At 41.2% G+C, this 20,254-nt stretch overlaps 1 gene segment (V, D, J or C); it reads left to right on the top strand.

Annotated features, from left to right (window-relative positions):
• Nucleotides 1-437: 437 nt before the first annotated feature.
• On the top strand, nucleotides 438-19,001 carry LOC787726 (T cell receptor alpha variable 38-2/delta variable 8-like). The segment is given in 3 exon segments: nucleotides 438-507; nucleotides 13,736-13,777; nucleotides 18,691-19,001. Coding segments are annotated over 3 exon segments (423 nt in total).
• Nucleotides 19,002-20,254: the final 1,253 nt, after the last annotated feature.

Raw genomic sequence — 20,254 nt, 5'->3', positions numbered from 1 at the left:
CCTGACCTGCATATAGGTTTCTCAAGAAGCAGGTCAGGTGGTCTGGTATTTCCATCTCTTTCAGAATTTTCCACAGTTTATTGTGATCTACACAGTCAAAGGCTTTGGCATAGTCAATAAAGCATAAATAGATGTTTTTCTGGAACTCTTTCCTTTTTCCATGATCCAGCGGATGTTGGCAATTTGATCTCTGGTTCCTGTGCCTTTTCAAAAACCAGCTTGAACATCTGGAAGTTCACGGTTCATGTATTGCTGAAGCCTGGCTTAGAGAATTTTGAGCATTACTTTACTAGTGTGTGAGATGAGTGCAATTGTGCGGTAGTTTGAGCAGTCTATCTATCAGATGTAGTCCCTTAAATCTATTTCTCACTTCCACTGGATAATCATAAGGGACCGCGGGGCAGAAGTGCACCGGCTGCGACGGACCACGCAGAAGCATGGCCGAGTGGAGCTACCTCTCGCCTGAGGTCAGGGGCGGCAGCCGAGGGGAGTTACCTGACGTCCAAGGTCACAGGTTGCGGCTGAGAGTGCCAGGCTGCGACAGCACAGGAGTGGCCGAGAGGAGCTACCTCACATCCAAGGAGGGGTGGCTGTGCGGGCACAGGAGGGCCAAGAGAAGCTACTCCACGTTCAAGGTCAGGAGGGGTGCTTGTGAGGAGATACCCCTCATCCAAGGTAAGGAGCAGCAGCTGCGCTTTGCTGGAGCAGCCGTGAAGAGATACCCCACGTCCAAGGTAAGAGAAACCCAAGTAAGACAGTAGGTGTTGCGAGAGGCATCAGAGGGCAGACACAAAAACCATAATCACAGAAAACTAGTCAATTTAATGACACAGACCACAGCCTTGTCTAACTCAATGAAACTAAGCCATGCTGTGTGGGGCCACCCAAGACGGCGGGTCATGGTGGAGAGGTCTGACAGAATGTGGTCCACTGGAGAAGGGGATGGCAAACCACTTCAGTATTCTTGCCTTGAGAACCACATGAACAGTATGAAAAGGCAAAATGATAGGATACTGAAAGAGGAACTCCCGAGGTCATTAGGTGCCCAATATGCTACTGGAGATCAGTGGAGAAATAACTCCAGAAAGAATGAAGGGATGGAGCCAAAGCAAAAACAATACCCAGCTGTGGATGTGACTGGTGATAGAAGCAAGGAAGGTCTGATGCTGTAAAGAGCAATATTGCATACGAACCTGGAATGTTAGATCCATGAATCAAGGCAAATTGGAAGTAGTCAAACAGGAGATGGCAAGAGTGAACGTTGACATGCTAGGAATCAGTGAACTAAAATGGACTGGAATGGGTGAATTTAACTCAGATGACCATTATATCTACTACTGTGGGCAGGAATCCCTTAGAGGAAATGGAGTAGCTATCATGGTCAACAAAAGAGTCCAAAATACAGTACTTGGATGCAATCTCAAAAATGACAGAATGATCTCTGTTCATTTCCAAGGCAAACCATTCAATATCACAGTGATCCAAGCCTATGCCCCAATCAGTAATGCTGAAGAGGCTGAAGTTGAATGATTCTATGAAGACCTACAAGATCTTTTAGAATAACACCCAAAAAAGATGTCTTTTTCATTATAGGGAACTGGAATGCAAAAGTAGGAAGTCAAGAAACACCTGGAGTAACAGGCAAATTTGGCTTTGGAATACGGAATGAAGCAGGACAAAGGCTTTAGAGTTTTGCCAAGAGTGCGCACTGGTCATAGCAAACACCCTCTTCCAACAACACAAGAGAAGACTCTACACATGGACATCACCAGATGGTCAACACCAAAATCAGATTGATTATATTCTTTGCAGCCAAAGATGAAGAAGCTCTATACATTTAGCAAAAACAAGACCAGGAGCTGACTGTGGCTCAGATCATGAAGCCCTTATTGCCAAATTCAGACTTAAATTGAAGAAAATAGGGAAAACCACTAGACCATTCAGGTATGACCTAAATCAAATCCCTTATGATTATACAGTTTAGGACTGCTGATGTGATAAATAACTATATCCTTATTTACACAGCTTGTATCTTTAGGATGGATTTCTAAAAATTAGATTATTGGATCAAAAGCTAGCTCTATGTTTATTTTTAGAAGACATTTTTGGCTTACTTTCAAATAAAGTTGTAGCATTTCACAGTTCCACCAACAATTTGTGTGAATTTTCCTTTGTTCTCATGAGTTTGGGAGAATATAAATGGTTTCAATTTTACAAATATGAAAGGCCAAAAATTAACTCACTGATGCTCTAATTTGCATTTCCCTGACTGTCAGTGAGATCAAAAGTTTATGGCCAATTGGACTGCCTTCTCTGTTAATTGCCTTTTAAAAATCTTTGTCCATTTTTCTCTTAGGTTATTTGCTACTCATTAACAAAGTGTGGATCACAATAAACTGTGGAAAATTCTGAAAGAGATGGGAATACCAGACCACCTGATCTGCCTCTTGAGAAATCTGTATGCAGGTCAGGAAGCAACAGTTAGAACTGGACATGGAACAACAGACTGGTTCCAAATAGGAAAAGGAGTTCGTCAAGGCTGTATATTGTCACCCTGCTTATTTAACTTATGTGCAGAGTACATCATGAGAAACCTGGACTGGAAGAAACACAAACTGGAATAAGATTGCCGGGAGAAATATCAATAACCTCAGCTATGCAGATGACACCACCCTTATGGCAGAAAGTGAAGAGGAACTCAAAAGCCTCTTGATGAAGGTGAAAGTGGAAAGAGAAAAAGTTGACTTAAAGCTCAACATTCAGAAAACGAAGATCATGGCATCCGGTCCCACCACTTCATGGGAAATAGATGGGGAAACAGTGGAGACAGTGTCAGACTTTATTTTTCTGGGCTCCAAAATCACTACAGATGGTGACTGCAGCCATAAAATTAAAAGACGCTTACTTCTTGGAAGGAAAGTTATGACCAACCTGGATAGCATATTCAAAAGCAGAGACATTACTTTGCCAACAAAGGTTCATCTAGTCAAGGCTATGTTTTTTCCTGTGGTCATGTATGGATGTGAGAGTTGGACTGTGAAGAAGGCTAAGCGCCGAAGAATTGATGCTTTTGAACTGTGGTGTTGGAAAAGACTCTTGAGAGTCCCTTGGACTGCAAGGAGATCCAACCGGTCCATTCTGAAGATCAGCCCTGGGATTTCTTTGGAAGGAATGATGCTGAAGCTGAAACTCCAGTACTTTGGCCACCTCATGAGAAGACTTGACTCATTGGAAAAGACTCTGATGCTGGGAGGGATTGGGGGCAGGAGGAGAAGGGGACAACAGAGGATGAGATGGCTGGATGGCATCACTGACTCGATGGATGTGAGTCTCAGTGAACTCTGGGAGTTGGTGATGGACAGGGAGTCCTGGCGTGCTGTGACTCATGGGGTCGCAAAGAGTTGGACACGACTGAGCGACTGATCTGATCTGATCTGATCTGAACAAAGTATACACTGGTGTACAAAAATTTTGTCATTTCCTCGGTCTATTGTTTGTTTTCTGACTTCTTTACAGTATGTGGCATGATATATTTTCCTTTGTATGGAAATAGGACAGTTTATCTGTCCTATTTACAGCTTCTGTATTTCTACCTTACCTAAGGATATCTCCCATAATCCAAATATATACAAATATTCTATATTTTAGCCAGTAGTTGTATCATTTTTTAACAATAAAATATTTCAACCACCTAGAAATTATTTTTATATATACATCTATTTTCCACTATCACAATGTCTTTGTAATATTTTATGTTCCTGTATATGTATGTGTAACCAAACAGTATAAATCTTTATGAAAAATTTTACCTTCTTCCAAATATTACAGAACTGGGTACCCCAGGTGGCCCAGTAGGTAAAGAATCCGCCTGACAATGCAGGAGACACAAGAGATGCAGGTTCTATCTCTAAGTCGGGAAGATCCCTTAGAAAAGGAAATGGCAACCCACTCCAGTATTCTTGCCTGGGAAACCTCATGGATGCTGGAGCCTGGTGGGCTACAGTCCATAGGGTAGCAAAGAGTGAGTCATGATTGATCACGTACACACCGCAGCACAACCATTATAGAACAGTATAAGAATCACTGCAGAATTGGATGCTGGCAAGAATAGTCACTAAATGCTCCAGTTCCAAGTTGAAAGGAGAAATTCTTGGTAATTCCAATGAGGTGAGAGAGGCCAAACCTTCTTGACTGGCCTTAACAAAAGAGATACTGGAGGGGAAACTGGGAACTTCAAGAGGGGACCTTTTGGGGAAATGCAAGCCTCGTAACAGAGGGAGGAAAGATATTTGACTTATTCCATCCATCTCCTTCCTATACACCTGGAGGCATCTAGTCCAGCCTGCCCCACTCCACTAAGCTGAAATCTGGCTAAAGTCATATGTCTCAAAGATAAGCTCTGACCTTGTGAATTGGCAGAAAATGTCAGATTCTTGTGAAAAGAAGATAAAAGGCAGAAAAAAGGAAGCAGAGCTAGAAGATAGTGTACTAAATTTCATTCCCATCTTTTACCAGAAAAATATACCTGTGAGTTTAATAAATTTGTCTAGGTTCTGAACCAACCTGTCTGAACCTATGCTGCCTCAGAGAACTACCAGTGACAAGGGTCCTAGCAGCTGGAGGCTGTGTTTTTCATGCAAATATGAGCTTGGTGAGGAGGAAGAGTTTGTGCCTGAGGACAATCACTTTTTTCAAAAAACTGTGGGTGGAGGGCTCTGTAGCCCCTAAAGGAACCACAAAGACACCATCGTGAGAAAGTGAGTACTTGGATATGTGCCACTGAGACAGTCTGTAACCAGACAGAGATAAGAGCCAACATGAAGGGACGGGACCCCTCCTCCACAATATGGGGCCATTCACAAAAAGGAAGAACAGTCTGAACAACCAAGGAGGCAAAGCTACTCAGACCAGGAAAGGGTGAGAGGAGAGCCAACCCAACCTCTCCCACCCAAACTCTGAGGGCTGAGAGGGGTGATGGATAAAAGAACACAGTCCACTTGTCACTGGAAACCTTGGAACTGTCCTGCTGGCTGGAGGTGGGGGGCAGAGTTTGGACTCTAAAATGGTAATTAAGGTTCAAAACCCATACATGAATTGTTGAAACAAAACTAATTTAATAACTAAAAGAAAAAGAAAAGGCCTATCTTCCAATGGAAAAGTAAGGTTTGATAGAGAAAGAAAGAAAGGTATTAGCAAATGTTGAAGAAAATTAAAACTGTTTCATGTTTATACCCCATGACTTGCAATGCTCTCACCAAACCAGCAATATTTGGTTTCCTTCTGGACTTGACTATGTTCCACTTACTGGCTTAATCCTGTGCCTATATTGTACTGTTTTCTTTAGAGTAAGATTTTCTATCATAAAGAAGAAAATTCAATCTCAATATTCTTGTTCAAAATATAGTTGACAATTTCAAGATACTGACAATATTCAAGATATATTTCAGTTTGGCTCAAACAAATGAGATTCTCTTTGGAATCACATTGGAAACTGATGTTTTAGGATATTATGTTTTCCTACCCAAGAATATTATATGCCTGTTCATTTATTCAGGTCTTGTTTTAGTCCTTTAAAAGTAAGTTTTGCTTGCTTGTTTCCAGAAAAGTTGGAAAAAAATGAAATGAATCGTTGAATAAGTGGACAATTGATGTCTGCTTTTCTGTGTCTGTTCCTCTCTCTGAGCAGGGAAGAAAGCCAACAAAAAGTGGAACAGAGTCCCCAGCCCACAGGTGCAAGGAGGGAGAAGTTTCTAGTTTTAACACAGTTACACAAGACTATAGGTTTTTATGTTTCAGACACAATACTAGGAAAGACCTTATTTTTATCATTTTCATTGTTTCAGAGATTAAACAGAAAGCAAGAGTGAGAGCCACAACCATTAGCATGAATACCTCTCTGTGAAGGTCATAGACTCAGCCACCAACTTCTGCCCTGTATTTATGGGACATGTGGCCCATAGGGTCGCAAAGAGTCAGACACAACTGAGCCACTAACACACACACACACACACACACACACACACACACACACACTTCCCCTCTTCAGTCCATTCACAATCCCACTAGAGACAGTGCTCACTTCCACACAAAATGATATTTCTCAGAATTCACATCTCAGGCTTTTCAAGTCTCCTCCTTTCTACATGCTTTGTTAGGCAATATAAAAATATTTTAGTCATGATGCTTATACACAAAGAGTTTCTATCTAACAGTCATAGGAATATCTTTCTTTATATTTAAGCTTTGTGAAGATATCAATTTTTTATTACCAATAAGCACTCACTGAATGATGACTGAATGAATGAATGACTGGTAATATTTACTATACCCCAGGTATAAAGACAAATTTATAGCCAATGGTTAGAATTTATATGGAGATAAATTTCAGCTCACTATAAGGAAAAATAAGCAATTAGAGGTTTTTTCAAAACAAAACAGACTGCTTTGAGATGTAAAATAATCCTCATTGCACAATCACCAAATAAAAGAAGAAATCATCAAATAAAAGGAGAATGTCTATTTTCTAGTGATTTATAGAAACAATTACAAAATGATATGATTTTGTACCACACTTAAAATTTTTAAATTTAAATGAAAGAAAATACCATAAAAGAACTGAATAATCAAAGTGTTTATAAAATGCACCACAGATTTTTTTTTAAAAATCACTTCTAGATTCATGGAAATTGGATCTGAATTTTCACTTGATGTATGTGTAGGAATTTAAGTGAGGTCAATGGTAGAACACATTCCAGGCAGGGTAAACTCATTAAGGGCAAAGATCAAGAAACAGTAAGCAAAAAGAGTTTAGGAAAATAAAAGTTTTTAATATTACTGAATAAGACAATTTTTATTGGATAGTACTGTGAGATAATATGAAATGTTAGCTTGAGGCAATAGTTCAAGAGGGCTACAGCAGCCCAGAACTGCATTCTTTCCAGATAAAAGATAAAACAGGTCATGAGGGACTTCCCTGGTGGCCCAGAGGTTGACTCCACGCTCCCACTGCCAGGGGTGCAAGTTCAATCCCTGGTCAGGGAACTAAGATCCTACATATTGCATGGCATGGTCAAAAACTAAATAAAACAAAACAAAAACAACACTATATTTTTTAAATGTCATGAGATTACCTGTCTTTAACCTAGGCAACACTGTATGTATGTGTGCTCAGTCATGCCTGACTCTTCTTGACCTCATGGACAGTCCACCAGGGTCCTCTGTCCATGGAATTTCCCAGGTAGGAATACTAGAGTGGGTTGCCATTTTCTGCTCCAGGGAATCTTCCCAACCCAGGGATCAAGACTGCATTTCTCGTGTCCACTACATTGGCAAGTGGTTCTTTACCACTAGCACCACCTGGGATGTAACATAAAGGAATATATTGAAATTGTTTCTTAGAATGAACTATTAGTCTAAGTTTAAACTTAAAAATGTCAAAGATTTACTTTTACAAGCACATTTCTAAATATAGAGAGAAACTTGATTTCCATAGTGATTGATTCAAGGAACAAATAAATTTGCCTTTCCCTGAGCAATTCTACCACCAACTAATAGCCATATTGCAGGAAGGAAAAATCTCTACACTTTCCCAATGTGCAGCAATTTTATGACCACTTTTCAGCATGAGTTTTGTTTGGATGTAGGGGGAGACTAATAGCTTCTCTGCTTTCATTAACCTCAAGTAAAGGACAAACTTCTAAATCAAATAATACAGACCAAACAAACATAGCTAGGTTCTGTATTGCTTTGTACTTTGTTATCTTCCTCCCCTGGGTACAAAAGCCCTTGCATGATTTTCACTGAAAATAACTCCTGAATTCATGTGAGATTTTACCCTCCTCAGAACGTATACTGGTGTAGTTTGGATATGTCCCCACCCCTGCTCTTGGGAGTACTGAGTTGCCATAAGGATAAGCCAGGCAGATAATCCTTCGACATTAGGGCTAATTTCTAATTTACCCCCACTGTGTCTTCTATCATCACAAATATGTTTGTTATCTAATATGTTTCACTCTCAGAAAAGCAGAATTTGGTGTGCCTAAAAAAGGATTTTTCTTCAGACAGAAATACACTAAAATTTTAGGGAGTCTTATAGCTCCATTTTTCTACTAAATGGTGCAAGGTTTGAGAATCAAGTAAGCACATAAAAAATAGACACCAACACTGTAGTAAAACTAAAATGGTTATTCCACCATTTGGTGATTTAGTTTATATCCACATGATTCAGAAAGAGAAAAGTTTTCTTCAAAAGTAGAAACTGAGAAGAGTGAAGACTAGAAATCTATTTTATTGAATAAAAGACTTTCTGTAACAGTGATGGATGAAGTGAGAGACATAGAAACTTCCAGTCAGTTTATACTTTCTACTTTTACCAAATATCTATGATCCATCTCAGAAAGTAACCAATAGATTCATAATAATCCCACTCACAATTCTTTCTCTCAAGCAAAAAGTTTCTTGGTGCTGAATGTTGGGTAATGCTATATGTTCATTTGGGATCCTGAATGGTGGAAGAGGGACTTCCCCGTGGCTCAGCGGTAAATAACCCGCCTGCAGTACAGGAGCTGTAGGAGATGCAGGTTCTACCCATGGAGAAGGAAATGGCAACCCACTCCAGTATTCTTGCCTGGGAAATTCCATGGATAGAGGAGCCGGGTAGGCTACCGTGAATGGGGGTCACAAAAGAGTCGGACACAACTTACTGACTAAACAACAATTGATTTGCTGCTCTGTTTTATTGACCTCTCTGCCTAGTCTTGCACTTGAGAATGCAAGACTTTTTTCTTTCATACAGTAGATAATGTGCTCTTTTCTTCCACATTTCTTTAAACTGTTTTTTGTTTGTTTGTTTGTTTTTCACATGAACGCTATAAAAGCTATTTTTTAATTGTTGTTTACCTGTCTTTTGGTAATGGCTTTTCTTCTCTTTTAGGTTTTCTGATATATCATTATCTCATGTGCAGATATGCAGGTGATATTTTACCTGTTTCTTTCCAATTGTTATGCATCTAATTGTTTTTTTCTTTTGGTCATCTGCACTAAGTAGTCGCTAAGCACAATGCTAAATAGTGGTAAATGTAGTGGATATCTTTGTCCTTCTCCTAACTTTAATAAGAAAGTTTCTACAACCTAGATGTCCATCGACAGATAAATGGGTAAAGAAACTGTGATACATATGTACAATGGAATATTTCTCAGCCATAAAAAGGAACACATTTGAATCAGTCCTAATGAAGTGGATGAACCTAGAACCTATTATACAGAGTAAAGTAAGTCAGAAAGAGAAAAACAAATATCGTATATTGACACATATATATGGAATCTAGAAAGATGGTACTGATAAACTTATTGCATAAAGATGGTACTGATAAACATATTGCAGAGCAGCAATGGAGACACAGTCATAGAGAACAGACGTATGGACACAGCTGGGGTGGGGGAGGAAGGAGAGGGTGATTTGTATGGAGAGAGTAACATGGAAACATACATTAGCAAATCTAAAATAGATAGCCAATGGGGATTTGCTGTCTGACTCAGGGAACTCAAACCAGGGCTCAGTAACAACCTAGAGGAGTAGAAGGGGGAGGGAGGTGAGAGGGATGTTCAAATGGGAGGGGTCATGGGTAAACCTACGGCTGATTCATGTTGATGTTTGGTAGAAACCAACACAATACTGTAAAGCAATTATCCTTCAGTTATAAATTAATTAATTAAGTTGGAAAAAAAAAAGAAAAGAAAGCTTCTAGTATTTCCCCAAAGGTAGGTGCTAGTTTGAAGTTGTGGCATATGTAATTTTGTCTGTTAAGGTTTTAAGGTGTTTTACCATAAATGTGTGTTTTATTTTGTCACATTCTTTTTCGGCATCAATGGAAATGATATGATTTTTCTTCTTAGCTCTCAAACCAGTTATTAAGCTCCTCTTAGTTGCAAACTTTTGCTCCTGTACTTTGCAGCTATTGCAGAGTGCTGATGCCTATTATGCACTGCCCTCTAGAGGTAGCTAACTTTATGGGTGTTCTTCAAGACTTCAACAGTATCATGCAGATTCTATTTTGTACATTTTGTTAAACATCCCCAAAGGGTTAACTTGAATGAATTTGAAGTAGCAGACACTCAGCCTTCATTGACTGCGACAACCCCTGTCTATCATTACTTGAGAAAATCACTATCACCTTTAACCAGGTACATACCTGCTGCTTCTGACCTGGAATGTTGAAATCACCAATCCTATGACAGGAGAGAAGGGCTTCCCTGGTAGCTCAGCTGGTAAAGAATCTACCTGCAATGCAGGAGACGCCAGTTTGATTGGTTGGGAAGATCCCCTAAGGAAGGGATAGGCTACCTACTGCAGTGTTCATGGGCTTCCTTGGTGGCTCAGATGGTAAAGAATCCACCTGCAAAGCAGGAGATGCAATTGATCCCTGGGTTGGGAAGATCCCCTGGAGAATGACATAGCAACCCACTCTAGTATTCCTGCCTGGAGAATCCCCATGGACAGAGGAGCTGGGTGGGCTGCAGTCAATGGGGTCACTAAGAGTCAGACACAACTGAGAGACTAAGCATAGCATGAAATTAAAAGACTCTTGTTCCTTGGAAGGAAAGCTATGACCAACCTAGACAACATATTAAAAAGCAGAGACATTACTTTGCCAACAAAGTTCCATATACTCAAGGCTATGGTTTTTCCAGTACTCGTGTATGGATGAGAGAGTTGGACCATAAAAAAGCTGAGCACCAAAGAATTGATGTTTTTAAACTGTGGTGTTGGAGAAGACTCTTGAGAGTCCTTTGGACTGCAAGGAGATCTAACCAATCAATCCTAAAGGAAATCAGTCCCTAATATTCATTGAAAGGGCTGATGCTGAAGCTGAAGCTCCAATACTTTAGCCACCTGATGTGAAGAACTAACTCATTGGAAAAGACCCTGATACTGGGAAAGATTGAAGGCAGGAGAAGGGGATGACAGAGGATGAGATGGTTGGATGGCATCATTGACTCAATCAACATGAGTTTGAGTAAGCTCCAGGAGTTGGTGATGGACAGGGAAGCCTGGCGTGCTGTAGTCCATGAGATTCACAAAGAGTCAGACACGACTGGGCAATTGGACTGAACTGAACTGATGACAGGAGAGAGAAAACTCCATGCAAATGTAAACCTCTCTTGTAGATTTTACTTCTTCCAAACAATTGTAACAACACCTCCTATTTTTCCAGAATAAAATTCCCTTCTTGAAATTTTGCTAACATTTCTCTGCTTTCAGATTTAATATGATTCGGCAGTGCTCCTATTCAGGGAAAGAGCAATCATGCTCCCGGGAAAGTGTATCAATTGACAAACAGGCAGACTCTCCATTGATCACTCCAAGTCTGCTGTTTTCTTCTCAAGGAGAAATGAGTGGGCTCGCGAAGACAAAGCACTGTTCACCTCAGACCCTATGTCTCTAACAGGGAGTTAACTCCAATCTGAGACACAATGACACTGTGTTTCAGGAAAATGCTAGAAAAAGCAGTCTATTTTACATAATTTCATACATGAGAAAGACTAATATCCACAATTAACATCAAAGAAGATCACAGCTCTTTACTCATTGCAGACTCTCAGCCACTTACTTCATGCCCACAGTAAGAACCAAAGAAAAAGAAGGGTGGGATTAGACTGCCAGGACCAGGACTTTACCCAGGTAGTACAGCTGAAAAAATGTGGTGAAGTGGTAGCACCTAGAATCATCAGGGTAAGGACTGAATGCAAAGACTAGAAAAGAACTTTCTTTTTTAACTTCTCCTCTTCTTTAGTCACCAGGGCTTCCCTGGTGGCTCAGAAGGTAAAGCGTCTGCCTACAATGTGTGAGACCTGGGTTTGATCTGTGGGTGGGGAAGATCCCTGGAGAAGGGCAACCCACTCCAGTATTTTGGCCTGGAAAACCCCATGGATGGAGAAGCCTGGTGGACTACAGTCCATGGAGTCACAAAGAGCTGGACACGACTGAGAGACTTCACTTTTACTTCTTTCAGTTCAGTTCAGTTCATTCGCTCAGTCGTATCTGACTCTGCGACACCATGGACTGCAGCACACCAGGCCTCCCAGTCGATCATCAACTTCCAGAGTTTACTCAAATTCATGCCCATTGAGTCAGTGATGCCATCCAACCATCTCATCCTCTATTGTCCCCTTCTCCTCCTTCCCTCAATCTTTCCCAAATCAGGGTCTTTTCTTCACATCATCAGAGCCAGTTCTTCGCATCCAAAGTATTAGAGTTTCACCTTCAACATCAGTCCTTCCAATGAACACCCAGGACTGATCTCCTTTAGGTGGACTGGCTGGATCTCCTTGCAGTCCAAGGGACTCTCAAGAGTCTTCTCCAACACCACAGTTCAAAAGCATCAATTCTTCAAGTGCTGAAGAATTGATTCACTTCTTTAGTCAAATCCTAACCCTTGCTGTAATATAAAAGATGAGGAAACAGGGTTTCATATACTGAATATGTAAAATATAGGAAATTACCAGAGATTACACAGATGCCCAGATTGAAATACAACCTAGAGGGGTGGGATGGGGTGGGAGGTGGAGCAAGGTTGAAGAGGGAGGGGTAGACTCTCCTGGGTATACAACAATAGGTATGCAACCATGTTTACCTATGATTGATTCATGCTGATATATGGCAGAAACCAACACAATATTATAAAGCAATTATATTCCAATTGAAAATTAAAAATGTAAATTAAAAAAAGAAACACACTTTTGCAAAGGTACTACCATTTTCAGAGCTAGCCAGATACCAGGTTGGTCTTCACATCTGGGCGCATATTAAAAGACAGATACTGTATTTCTTTCCTTTATACTTTTATAGAGAACTTAGAGAAGTCCTAACTCTTTTAACTATTTTTAAATTGTTCAGAGTGAGAAATGTAAGAAATTCATAGGAGACCCTAACCAATTAAGGGAAAGAATCAGATCTTCTCTCAATGTTTTATTTATGACCCTCAGAACATAGCCATATAGGCAAAGAACATGCCCTGATCCCTTACAAGTGAGGAGAGTGAAGAAGGGAATCCCAGGTAGTAAGGACGTGAAGACAGTCACCACTAGAGAACATTTTGACACACTGCTTTATTTTCTTTTTTCTTCAAGCTTCACCTAACTGCATGTTCTATCATCCTTTAGCTTAACTTAAGGAATTGCTCTGTATTAAGGGTAATGGAAACAAAATTTAATTTAAAAATTCAGACGCCCCATGAGGGCAGTGCTACCATTAACAAATATAACTGGCTGGAAACTAGAATTATGTGAATGGGAGAAGCAGGAGCAGGTAAATTCAGTGATGCACTTGTGACAGGTGAGATTTTGATTGGTTGTGAAAACAGAATAAAGATCACTGGGGCTTCCAAAGCAAAGGAAGAAGAATCTAGGATAATGGACTAATGACAATAAGCATAATTGAACATGGTCAATTTCATGCCTCCAAACTGAATCCTGAGAGACTCCAGGCAGAAGCAGGAATGCAGCCTCACCTGAAAGCTTCCTGATACTCCTGTACATGCAATTAACCTGTGAGTGGGGAGGAGGGGAGGAATGGTCAAGCCAGGGAAATGGACAACTCTGGTAAGGAAATCTAGGGGCATCCCAGGGACAATATGGAGTTTATTTTAAGAAATGCAAAAGAAATAAGGAAAGTTTTTTATTTACCAAAAAAAAAATGTGTTTTATGTATGAACATTTTCTCACCCCTCCTGAACAGGGTCAAATGGACAACCACTGATGGAACAGAAAATCAAGGAAGGTGAGAACTTCACACTGAACTGCAGTTACAAAGATGGAGCTGATGATTTCTTCCAGTGGTAGGCAGGATCCCAGGGAAGGCATCCACTTCCTGGTGCAGTTGTTTTTGAAAGAGGAAGAGAAAAGCAGGGGAAGATTCACAGCCAAGCTTAACAAAAATGACCAGCAATTTTCTCTGCATGTGGAGGATTCCCAGCTCCATGATGCAACCACCTTCTTGTGTGCAACAGGTACACAGTGCAGCTCAGACACCTGCGCCCCACACCTAAACCCTGCTAAGCCTGCACCTCCTGCTTGAAGGGCTCCCAGGCACTGACTCTGTGCTCTGCGCAAAGCGAAACACAAAGAGCATTGTATAACAGTGTAAAAGAATTCATTTGAAGACCATGTGCAGAGGGGATAGTGTTTTCAAACACCATCTAATCTATTAATATTTTTGTTTCTCTGTGTGAAGTCCTTACTCTGTTCAAAAACTGGAGGCTTAACATCAGAAAGAAGAGAGCACTAAAGAACAGAGGGAATAGAGGAAACAGAGAAAACATCTTGCCTTTGAGCTCCTTTGTAGACTTTCACAAATATATCAAGAATACAAAATCTTGAAAGCAGTGACTATCAAATCCCGCAGTGAAAGAAAACATACTCTGCCATTCCAAAAAGACTGCCTAAGAACATTGAGTACCAAAACCTGAGGGGAAATGGTTTAAAGTTTTTAAAGGGCAGAGTGAGAGGAGAACACAGTGTGATAGCAAATCTGGTTCCTCCTTAAAAGAGGATAAAATTTCAACCAGCTGACTGGAGAAGAGTCAAAGGGGCGACATTCTTAGGGGTGACCCCTAAAAGCACCTAGTTTCTTATTCCTTTCTAGAGTCAGGTGGAGGAGGAAGAGTCACATTTCAAGGAGACCATGAGCTGAAGGGGCAGTGAGTGTAGGCACACGGGGTTGGGATCACTGTATCTCACATTCATGCCCCCCAGACAACATCCACCACAAGGGAGTGCCGAGCAACCATGTGACAAGATGGGCCAACCAAAGGATGTCACCAGCCTCATCCTTGTGTACTTCAGTGCTTGAACAATAGACCTGTGGACAGATGAGCCAAGATGACAGAATAGATGTTCTCCATGAGACCAGAAGGATGAGATGGGGGCAGAGGATGAGATAGTTGGATGGCATCCGTGACTCAGTAGTCATGAATTTGAGCAAACTCCGGGAGATAATGAAGGACAGGGAAGCCTGCCATGCTGCAGTTCATGGAGTTGCAAAGAGTCGGACACAACATAGTGACTGAAAAACAGCAGCATGAGCCCAGAAACACAAGTTTTCTCTCACCAAGTTGGACTTAACTACTTTTGCCAAATGTTCAACCTGTCAGCCATAGACACAACAAAGGGCATTCAATGTGGAATCACCCCTCCAGAAGACCAACCAGGCTCTAGTTGGCAAGTTAATTGCATGAAACCCCTTCCACCCTGGAGGTGGCAGAAATCTTTTCCTACTGGGAAAACTACATGTTCTGGGTACAAGTTTGGCTTCCCTTCAACAGTGCTGCGCATAGCAGCATGAACCAAGTGTTCAGAGGTTATCATGATTATCAAGGGATTTCACATCCCTTTGCATCAACAGACCCAATTTACAGCAAAAAGTTGGGACAATGGTCATGTGACCACTGGACATACTGATTTACTGCATATAGCATTATCTGCCAACCACTAGCCTCATAGAACATTGAAATGACCACTTTACTAAAGCACCAGCTTAGAGGTAGTGCTCTGAGAGGCTGGAGGACTATTCTTCGAGATGGTGTTGTGTTTCTGTTAGATAAAATACATGGACCTGGGAACCGAGCAGTGAAAGTTGGATTATCTCCCCATCAACTCCCAATTCTGGTATTGGGAGAATACCAAAACTCACTTGTTCATTGCGTGTTTCCTGTTCTCATAACTCTAGTTTCATCTGGACTAGAGGTCCTATTTCCCTTTGAATGGAAAGGAGAGGATACTTTTTTGGAGGAAACAGAGAGGCTTTCATCAAGCCTAATGTTACATATGGGTTCCCTGGTGGCTCAGTGATAAAGAACCCGCCTGCCAATGCAGGAGATGCAGGTTCAATCCCTAGGTCAGGAAGATCCCCTGGAGGAGGAAATGGCAACCCACTCCAGTGTTCTTGCCTGGGAAGTCCAGTAGACAGAGGAGCCTGGTGGGCTACAGTCCATGGGGTCGCAAAGAGTCAGACAAAACTTAGTGACTGAGCAACAACAGCAATGTTACATATACCACCTGGTCATCTAAGATACTCATATCCAAAGGCCAGAAGGACAGGAAAGGTGTTACTACACTGGTAGGGGCAATCGATCTTGATTATGAGGATTTAGGGCTGTGGTTACCTATTAGGACGAAAACTCAGCGGATTCACCAAGATGACTTTTAGCATTTTCATGACCATAATTACTGTAAACAGGCAACTTTAGCAACTATGGCTTGATAAAGGGAGAATAACCAGGGGTTCAGTCCCCTCAGGGATGAAGGTCTAGATTACCTCCTCCTTGAGACAGAAATCTAGATACAGAAGTATTAGTCAAAGGTGGGGAGAATCAAGAATTAGTGGTATAGGAGGGAGATGGAAGATAATAAATATAAATTATGGCTGTGGTATCATCTATAGCAGGATTCCCTGGTGGCTCAGACAGTAAAGAGTCTGTCTGTAATGTGGGAGACCCAAATTTGATCCCTGGATCAGGAAGATCCCTTGGAGAAGTAAGTGGCAACCCACTCCAGTATTCTTGCCTGGAAAATCCCATGGACGGAGGAGCCTGGCTGACCACAGTCCATGGGTCACAAAGAGTCAGACATGACTGAGTGACTTCACTTTCACTTTTCATCATCTATAGCAATTGTAACTTATCCCACTAATATTCCTGTTGAGTTTTGTAAAAGAACTAGTGTTCTGAGTGGATTAAACATAGAGCACAAGAGGATCTCAGCAGTGTAAGGATGGGCTGCACAGTGCTCTTGATGCTCCACTCACATCCCTTGGCAGTCACCTCTGCACACTGAAAACCCCAGCAACTCTGAGGACTATTTTCTGACCATGTGAACCGATCAGATATGCCAGAGAATTCATGTCCCCAAAGCAGCCCTAAATCTGCAATGGATAATGAATTTATGGACTACTCCAGCTCCTCTATGCTTCATTTGGGGTAACTCCAAAGGGAAATGCTTTACTATCTCCCAGAGTTACCCAGCTGGATTAAGCTCCAATTGCCCAGGGTAGTAACTGACTTGATGACAACCCTCTGTATTGGCCTCCTTTCCTTCCCCTATTCACTTCCTCAATGTTTCCTAGAATCACCTGCAAATAAACTACTTACCCACAAATCCATGTATTAGACCTGACTTTTGGAGAATACAAAACTAAGATACAGGAATTCAAATCATGGGTCAAGGACAGCAATGATTTAGAGGAAATTCTGGTTGTCCTTTCTTCCATTGCTATCAAACTGGCTTTAGGGGCACAGGAGATTTTAGCAGCCTCATTCAGAGCTGGTCCCAACTCTTACAATTTCCAGTTCATCTCTCTCAGTGAGAAGACTTAGCCACCCACTTCTGTTACAAGAGAACCCATGCTCACAGACAGGACCCAGTATATAGCAGAACCCCATGCTTTCTCTTGGCTTGAGGACTCCAACTCTAGAATTTCATGAGTATCCCTGTCACTCCCTCTGGAAATGGAAACTTCTAGAGACTCATGGTGTGTTTTTTCCCTTGTTCCAGTATTTTTTTCAAAATGGAATGATAGTGATGGGAGCAATTTTTTTTTTTAATGACAATCTTTTTAATCGTTCACTGAAAAATACAAACCTGTATGTATCTATTGAATGCAAGGTTTGATATTACAAGTACACATGACTTAACAGTATAACTTATATAAAATTATACATATTAATATGAGTTGTTTGAAGCAATTCAGTGCTGATGAGAATTACTGCAATAGTTATTTCAGGACTTCTAAATATAGCACAAATGAGGTCTTATTTTTTAAGTGTCCATGGAAAATATAAGCACAATTAGACAATACACATTCTGCTTCCATTTACTATGAGTTTAGTTTGTGCTTTTTTCAGTCATATATATCTTTGTTTTCATTATTTTGAGCAGCTCTAAAACTATAAATAAATGAATACATTAATATAACAGGTATATTCTTATCATCCATAATTAATTGTTTATAGTTATCATATTAGGCCTGTCGTTTTTCTTAACATAAAGAAAAATTACAGACTGTGCCATTGTTGCATATAAAACCCTGCCACCTCTACCTACCATTCCAGGGCCCCATTCGTCTCCCTAGGATTAGGACTTGGCAAAATACATTTGCCAGCTCCCTCTTCTCTTAATTTTCATCCTAGAATTTTTTAAAACTCAGAAAACAGTTTTTGCTTTCATTTGAAATGATAACCTATAGCCTAATTCCTGGAGGGCAACCAAAAAGTATTGGGAAAACTTTCATCAGTGAGGCGTGGTCACCTGTCAGCTGTCCTACTATTTCCTGCTCTTAAGCTCATGTGTCACTGAGTGCAGAAGGGAACCCAGATCAGAGCAAGAGGCTTCTCAGGCTGCAGGGTAGAGCTGTGAGCATGACACCTGTTAGCTTGCTGTGGACAGTCCTGGTCTCCATGTGTCTGGGTAAGGAAGGCTTAGGTCTTTATTTATAATGTTATTTAATGGGGCTGTGAAACAGGAGAAGACTAATAGCATTGGAACAGCATTGCCTCACAGAGCCCAGTTGAAACCTGATATGTTCTGCTGAGGTTTGGATCAAGAAGAAAAGTGGGTGGGGATGGAAACCAGCTTGGGTATCTGCCTGCTTTCTCTCTCCTATGATACCCAGTGCGGACCTTTCTCTCCTTCCCACAGGACCCAGTGTGGCCCAGACGGTCACTCAGCCTCAACCACAAGAGTCTGTACAGGAGACAGGCACAGTGACCCTGGACTGTACATATAGCACCAGAGATACTGGTGATTATTATTTATTCTGGTACAAACAGCCTCCCAGTGGGGAGATGGTTTACATTATTCACCAATATGCTTTTGAACAACAGAATGCAACCAACGATCACTATTCTGTGAACTTCCAGAAAGAAGCCAAATCCTTCAGTCTCAGGATCTCAGACTCCCAGCTGGAGGATGCTGCAGTGTATTTTTGTGCTTACAGTGGTGCACAGTGAGATGAGCAATGGAGAGAGGCCTACAGAAACCTCAGACCTCAGCATCTGTGCAGAGGTCGGGGGAAGTAGCTGGGGTAAGAGGAACAGAAAACCATTGACTTCTCCTTGAAATAATAGTTGTTCCTATCTAAATATAAGAAACACAGAGGGATGAATGTCTGTGACTTGTAGTCCTTAAGTAAATATAATAACATGTATAATACTTTCCTGTTTTATGAGGTGTCTTCATTCGTGATATCATCTGTAACCCTCATAGCTTCATATGGTTTACGTGATCAGTTCGATTTCTGAAGCATTTCTTCTGTCTAGCAAATCTTTATAATTTTCCTGGGAACTCTTACCTCCAAGAATCTCAATCTTTTCCAAGTTGTTCATAGGTGTTTGTCCTTTTAACTGTCCTCCTTGACCAAACTGAACCTCCTCAGAAAAAGATACCTATTTTAGTACACAACAGTTGTGACAGCATGGACATAACCAGGGAGGGACCCCACTGGTCTCACCACAGACTTAAGAGAAAACCTAAGTTGATTTCACTGACCTGCACCTCTGACTGCCACCTAGGTCACTTTGAACTCCTTGAGCTGATGGTCCAGCAGGCAAAGATAGGAATTACTAGATGGAGAGGTTATAGACCCTGATTATCATGGAGTACCAGGTTGTTGCAGCACAATGAAAACAAAAACGAATATGTCTGGAACGCAAGTGTTTCACATGGGGTATTTCCAGGCCCAGTAAAAACAGCAAATGGTCACTGTGGCAACAAGGTCTAAAAAGAACAAACTAAGAACAGAGGCCTCTCAGAAGCGAGGGTCTGGGCCACCACACCTGGTAAGAACTTGAGTTTGCTAACGTTCTGTCTGATATACAGAAGTTTGGAGAGCATCGCAGAGGAGGGAGAAGGTGAGTACCACTTAAACGAGTGGGGCCTGAAGCTCAGGTCATACCACCTCATGTATCAAGTGTTTCAGATGGATTGCAGCCTGCCACGACCTTGAATACTCAGAGACCCAGTGTAAATAACATGTGACAAGCACACATCTGTGTACTGTCAAAGCGAGCTCTGTAACAAATATCTTATGTGCCTTATTGTCACATCCAAATACCTAGGTCTGATGTTATCAATAGCTGTGACAAATCTGTGGACATGGGGACTCATCTCAAGCTGATAACATGCAACATGAAGCATCCACTGTGTCTTAGTTTTAATTCGTACCCCAGGGCCTTTTCTGATACCTTGGGAGCTCATTCAGTCC

Source organism: Bos taurus, chromosome 10 (assembly GCF_002263795.3).
Source record: "Bos taurus isolate L1 Dominette 01449 registration number 42190680 breed Hereford chromosome 10, ARS-UCD2.0, whole genome shotgun sequence".
NCBI lineage: Eukaryota > Metazoa > Chordata > Mammalia > Artiodactyla > Bovidae > Bos > Bos taurus.
Note: the sequence above shows the minus strand (reverse complement) of the source record. Positions and strands in the feature narration are given on the sequence as shown.